General features: G+C 48.7%; 1 protein-coding gene across 2 annotated transcripts in view; it reads left to right on the top strand.

Moving 5' to 3' along the window:
- Positions 1-5,359: 5,359 nt before the first annotated feature.
- Positions 5,360-6,141, top strand: part of LOC308038232 (ubiquitin-conjugating enzyme E2 E2) — a 203,295-nt gene continuing 202,513 nt past the window's right edge. For both annotated transcript variants that reach the window (XM_080340577.1, XM_080340576.1), the window contains exon 1: positions 5,360-5,686. In XM_080340577.1, the coding sequence (XP_080196703.1) occupies positions 5,511-5,686 (176 nt within the window). In that variant the 5' untranslated portion in view covers positions 5,360-5,510. The remainder of the gene's footprint in view (positions 5,687-6,141) is intronic.

Raw genomic sequence — 6,141 nt, 5'->3', positions numbered from 1 at the left:
GTAACACGTCCGATCGCAGCTGCCCGGGGCCTTCGCTCCCCGAGGGGCACCCGGCGTGTCCCTGGCTGCTCCGTGCGGTGGCTTCGCGGAGACAAAGGCCACGGGGAGGTGCGGGCAGCGGGACCGGGCGGGAGAGGTGGGAGGGGGGGGGAGGAAGGGGGCGACCGGCGGCGGGAACAAAGAAGCAAAAAAAGACGAGAAGAGCAAAGAAAGTTGATACCGGCCCCCGCCACCGCCCTGCCCTGGCCCGGCCGCGCCCCGCACCCCGCTGCCGCCCGTCCCCGGGACTTTCGCCGGCCACAGACGGCGGCGTGGGGCCGAGGTGAGCTGGCTGCGCAATACAGGAGGGCCGGGTGCCCCAACCTCCATCCCCCTGCGGAGCCCCGACGCCCGGCTGGAGCTCCGCGCTCCTCCATCCCCTCTCGCCTCCTTCCTACTCGGCCCCGCTGGCCCCGCCCCCCCCGGTGCTTCCCTTTAACGCGCGCTCCCGCCGCCGGTTCTTCCCCCTCCTCCCGCCCCATACCGGCGGCGCGCGGCCTCCAATGGCACCTTCGGGCGCGCGCCCGCGCCCCATCCCCGCCCCCCCACCCCCGCCTGTCACTTTCCCCTCCCGCCCCCTCGCCGAAAGCGCGCGCGCGCGCGCCCTCCCGCCCCTCCCTCGGCGGCCCGCGAGCGCCCGGGCTAATTGGCTGGCGGGGGCGCGCGCGGCGCTGGCCGGGCGGGCGGGGGCGCGCGCGCGCGCGGAGGCGGTGGCGGCGGGGACGCGCGCGCGCGCGCGGCAGCAGCAGCTTCACTTCTCTTCGGGCGGCGGGGGCAGGAGCGGCGGCGGTGGGAGAAGCAGCAGCAGCGGCGGCCGCTGCCGCTCGGGAGAGTGTGGGGGAAAAGAGGGACGGTGAAGAGGGCGAGGAGCGCGGAGGAGCGGGCTCATGACTCAGTGAGCGGCTGCAGCCCCTTCCAAGCCCCGCGCCCGGCCGGAGTCGGGGCGACCGCGTCGGATTGTCCCGCAGCCTGTACCCGGCACCAGCGAGAGACACAGAGGGACCTGCGCTCGCCTGCAGGTAGCAGCTGTTCCCCTCCGCCCGCCCCGTCCCTCTCGAGGTACACCTCTGCCCCGGCTGAGGTCTCCGGCTGCCTCCCCTCCCCCCGCCGGGCTCCCACCCCCCCCGTCCCTCGCCATCGCTCCCTCACGGCAGCCCCCCCACCCGTTTAACTGCGACCCTCGGTCTCTACCTTTATCTTTCATCTCCCCTCCCCCCTCCGCATCCACCCCGGCGCTGACTGGTACCCCCTTCTCTCCCACCCCCCCCTTGTCATCTTCGGCCGTGCCCTTTCTTAGCAACAGTCCCGTCCGCCCCTCGTAGCCCCCCGCCACCTCGACATCTCTGCCACCGTTCCCCCCTCCCCCTGACTCCATCCATCCTCCGGCCATCGCTCCAGCCTCCATTGCTCCTCAGCATCCCCGCACCCCTTCAGCAACTCTTCCGTGTCCATTTGTCCTGCTTGCCCCGCTGCGGGCGGGAGCAGCGCCCACCCCTGCTGCCCCTCCCTGCCCCCCCCCGGCCCCACTCCGCGCCCATCGCGTGGTCCCCGCGGCACTCGCTGCGTCTTTGAGTCGCTCCAGCGCCGGGGTACCCCCCTGCCCCCCCCAACCCCTTGACCGCCCCTCTCGGAGTACACTATCCCCACATCCCCCCCCGCTTCGCAATGGTGGACACCCCGGGCCGGAGCCCCTTGGGAGAGGCACTACCCCTCCCCTCCCACGGAGCTCCCCGAGGAGCCCCCGCAGCCTGCCTTCCACCCTTCCCTCCTGTGCCCCCGGCGTCTTCCTCTCGCAGTCTCCTCCTCCTCCTCGCCCCGGCTGTCTCCTACTTCTCACCCTGCCCTGCCGGGGGGGTGCGTGTGGCGTTTGGGGATCCCCGTTCCCCCGCCCTCCGCCCCGGTGGCGCACTCTGGGTCTCCCCGACGGGTGAATGGCGTGTGTGCCCACCCGCGGCGGTGGGGCCATGGGAGCCCGGGGCGTCCCTCCGGGTGTCCGTCTCAGAGGTGGACCCTGCCCGGCCAGAAACCTGGCTCCTTCTGTGTCCCCTTCTGTCATGTTTTGGTCCCTTTGCCCTTTACGGTTTCTAATGAAGACGAAGTAAGGCAGCTGCTGCTGTTGCTGCTCTTCGTGGATCCTGCAGAAATATTCAATTTATCTTGGCTTATAGGAAATTAAGACCACTTTAGAAAGACATCATCCCTAGCTGTGCTGCCCTTGGGACCCATCAGGACGTTGCCAGGATCTCTCTTTCCCAACTGCTGGTTTTTGTTTTTGTTTTGTTTTATTTTGTTTTTTTCAGGGGTGCTGGTGGTTGTTTGTTGTTGTTGTTGTACATTGTTTGTTTTTTTGTTTGTTTCTTTCCTTTTGAGGAGGAATGTGAAAGTGCACGTGGATATATATGACAGAAGCAGTATCTTTTGGACACTTCACCAAGAATTGATAGTTGTAGTTACACTTGTAATCTGTGTCTCTGCTGAATCATCTGACGTTAAGGGAGAGACTTTAAAGTCCACTTTCACTCCTTCCTCTGCCCCCTCTGCTCATTTTTCTCAGCACAACAGCAGGGAGGTTAGCAACCCTTGTCTGAATGTAGAATAGCCTGGCAGCCGGGGACCTGGACATTGCGTGTCTTTCCTCTCGCCCTGTGTGACAGTTGAAAACACACGCATAGCTGTCCACATTCAAGGAGTATCTTGTGTTTGTCTGTGTTCCTGGCAGTGAAATATTTTCATAACAATGCCATCTCCTCAGCTGATTTTTTTTTTTTCCCCATTCTTTATTTGTTCATGTGTTTGTTTGTCTTTAACCATGTTTGAAGTGTCTGACTTTAGGCCCTTTAAAACATACTTTTACCATGATACCAGGCATACCTTGAACTGTGCAAAATTCCTAAAATTGCAGATACTGTGAGGAGAGGGCATGGAAAGAACTGCCTGGATGTCAGAAAGGGTAGCAGAGAGAGAAGAAGAGAATAAAAGAGCCCAAGAAACTAGCCAGACATCAAATGACAGATTTAAGCATTTTCCTGTTGTAAATGCTGGAATTACATATGCAGTAATTACATGCTCTGGGCTACTGTTACGGTGTTTGTCTGCTGGACAGTAACCTGAATTTATGAAGTGAATACAGTTGTTTTTAGATAATAGTAATATTTATAGCTAAAATTATTTACAAAGTTGTCCTATGCATATAAGCTTTATTAAATATGCTCTTAACTTTCTGGCCTGCCATGTTAAAGCCTATGTACATTGTGAACAGAATTTTTCTCTTTGAAATTAGATGTATTAAGCAAAGATTAAAACTAAAATCTAGAGTAAACAAAGGCCATCAAAAGTGTTCTATAAAGAGATGAGATTGTATTTTAGCTGTATGTAGAAGCAAAGAAAATCGGTTACCTACTACCTAAATTGCATTATAGTTATTAAATGTATATTTTGACTTGTCAGGATACTTTTGTGGTTTATTACCTCTAAATCTTCTGTAGCTTTTATCTTAAAAACTGACAACTAGGATGTAAATATCTAAACATTAACCTGCGTAAATATACAAATTATGTTGAATATAAGGTTGTAGCTGTACTGTAGGAAATTGTTGTCTAAGAATGAACCATTTTTGTGTTTTAATTTTAGGATGCAAACTATGTGTTATTTCAGTTCATTAAATGAGCAGGCTAAGTGTTGGTTTATATATAAAACTTATACATGAAAATATATTTATAAAATATTGTTTTCCATAATAAAAATTGAAAATAGACCTTCAGCTGATTATGGGAAACCTAGTCCCATATCCACCACTTGCTATTACTTGCTGTTTCTTTTACCATTTTGAAGGGATGCCATACTTCTCTATTTCCTTTTCAAGATCTTCATAAATTAGACAAAAAAAGAACTAATTCCTCCTGAAGTTAGTTGAATTCTGTCAATAATGCCTGAAAATATTAGTTCTTCCACTCCAACATGTGTACTAATTGATAGAATTAGATCTTGCTAAGGCTTTTGCAGAATAGGAGTAAATTTAGTTTCTTACAGGCACCTGTAACTAGAACACTTACGGCCTTCTTAAAAAGTGTCCTTTTCAACATAACCCTGTTGGCATTGATCTTACTTTGCCTTTGCTGTCTCTTTCCATAAATATGCAGAGGCAGATGAACTTTGTTTAATCCACTGATTGAGCATGGCTGAATCTGAGCCTGCAATCTCATTATTCTCCCTTGAGAGAGTATTAAAACATATAATAGTCAAGGTGAATAGTTTTGTTCTTAATTGTGATAGTGTCTGTGCAAGCCAAAGTTCACAGCAATTTAGACCTCTTTGTATGAAAGAGCAAATTCTTTATTCAGACAGATTTGATCAGAAAACCACCCAGATATAAGGGGATTGTGTGGGTGTAAGCAACTAATGTTTGGGCCTGTGTTCTTTGAAGGTGCCTCTTTTATTAAAATCTCTAGAAGAGGATATATAAAATATGTATATAAACTACAGGTTTGGAATTAAAGGAAAGTTTGGGTTTGGGTTGGTTGGGTTTTTTTGTAAAATTTTCTGACACTCATTGCCACCATGTATGCTAATTCAGTGAGTTTTTTGTGGACATCTGCCCTTCATTAGAATAGTTTGAGAAGTCATGACAGCTGTAACAGCGGGCTTGTAATTCCTCATCTGCCGGCATATTATTATACTATTTAAAATGAAGGAAGAGATGAAAATAGCTAACTAGTATCAGAAGTGTACAAATAAAGCATTAACTTGACTACTGAAATATACAGAGATTTCTTGTCACTTCTGTTCTCTGACACCTTTGTTACCTCATGTTGCCTGGACAGAATTTGTCAGGAAAAATCTTATTTATATCCTTTACCAGCATGCTTACCACTCTAGAACACACCGTTTTAGTAAATACAAACAGTCTTGTGTTAGTGCCTTTTGGTTCTGTTAATGTTTCCATTGAGCATGCCAAGATGAGGATTTTGTAATGTGGAAACCCACATTATAGGCTTGGAATGAGTCCACAGATTTATTTCATACGGGATGACAGAGAGTCTTAAGACTGTAATAGCTCCCAGTTTTTAACAAACTGTCTTAGATTTGAACCAGCAGCATAGTGATGAGATAGTTAACTCATTATATTGCTGAGCAGTTGAAAAATATCACTTACAGTGAATGGTATTATGCTTGCAGAATTGTATTTCCCGCATAACTACAATAACTTAAGTTTTTTATACATACAAGTGTTTATTTTTTTATTTGACATGAGGTTTTAAATGACCAACTCCTGAATTATTGTTAATATGCTTATGGTGAAGCTCTTCAGCACTAAGATTACTGAAGTACTGTAACACAAGCATTATGTATTAAGACGTAAGCATAAATCTTGTGTGTTATTTCCTTAAGGCATGTAAGAAATACTATCGGGCAGTTTTTTCTGAAGAAGCTAACTTTTGTCGTTTGTTTTTTTGTTCAGAGCAGCATCTGCCATGTCTACAGAGGGGCAGAGAGCTGATGATAGTCCAAGCACAAGTGGAGGCAGCTCTGATGGAGATCAGCGTGAAGGTGTTCAGCAGGAGCAAGAAAGGGAGCAAGTTCAACCCAAGAAAAAAGAGGGCAAAATATCAAGCAAAACAGCTGCTAAACTGTCAACTAGTGCTAAAAGGTACAGTGTTCCTTCTGGCTGTTTATTTTCCTTTCTCCTTTTTTTTTTTTTTTTTTCAGCTGACCATCAGATGTATGTATTGACTCAGTATATTCATTTTTTTATTGTTTTATTATAAAACTACTGTGTCAGTGTAACAGCCTTTTGAGGCTGGTCACAATAATGAGACCTGTATACCTTCTTCCTTTCTCTGACAGATTGGCTCTTTCACATGGTTTTAATAGTAGCTTGCATGATAAAAGCTGACATTTTTTTATTGCTAGTAAAACTCAGACAGTTTTGTAGCCTTATAAAATATATCTCTGTATGTGTATGTATGACTGATGTTGAAACTTGTCAGCGTAACTTACAGTTAATTAACCATAAACGTTTCAGACAGTTCAGTAACTCAGCATGTTAGGACTACCGTAATACCTATTGCTCTAAAGTGCTGCGTTTCTTTTTCCCAGATGGTC

The sequence above is a fragment of the Nesoenas mayeri genome (assembly GCF_963082525.1).
Source record: "Nesoenas mayeri genome assembly, chromosome: 2".
In the NCBI taxonomy this organism is placed as follows: Eukaryota; Metazoa; Chordata; class Aves; order Columbiformes; family Columbidae; genus Nesoenas; species Nesoenas mayeri.
The sequence above is the reverse complement of the archived record's forward strand: the minus strand, read 5'-3'. Positions and strand labels throughout refer to the sequence as shown.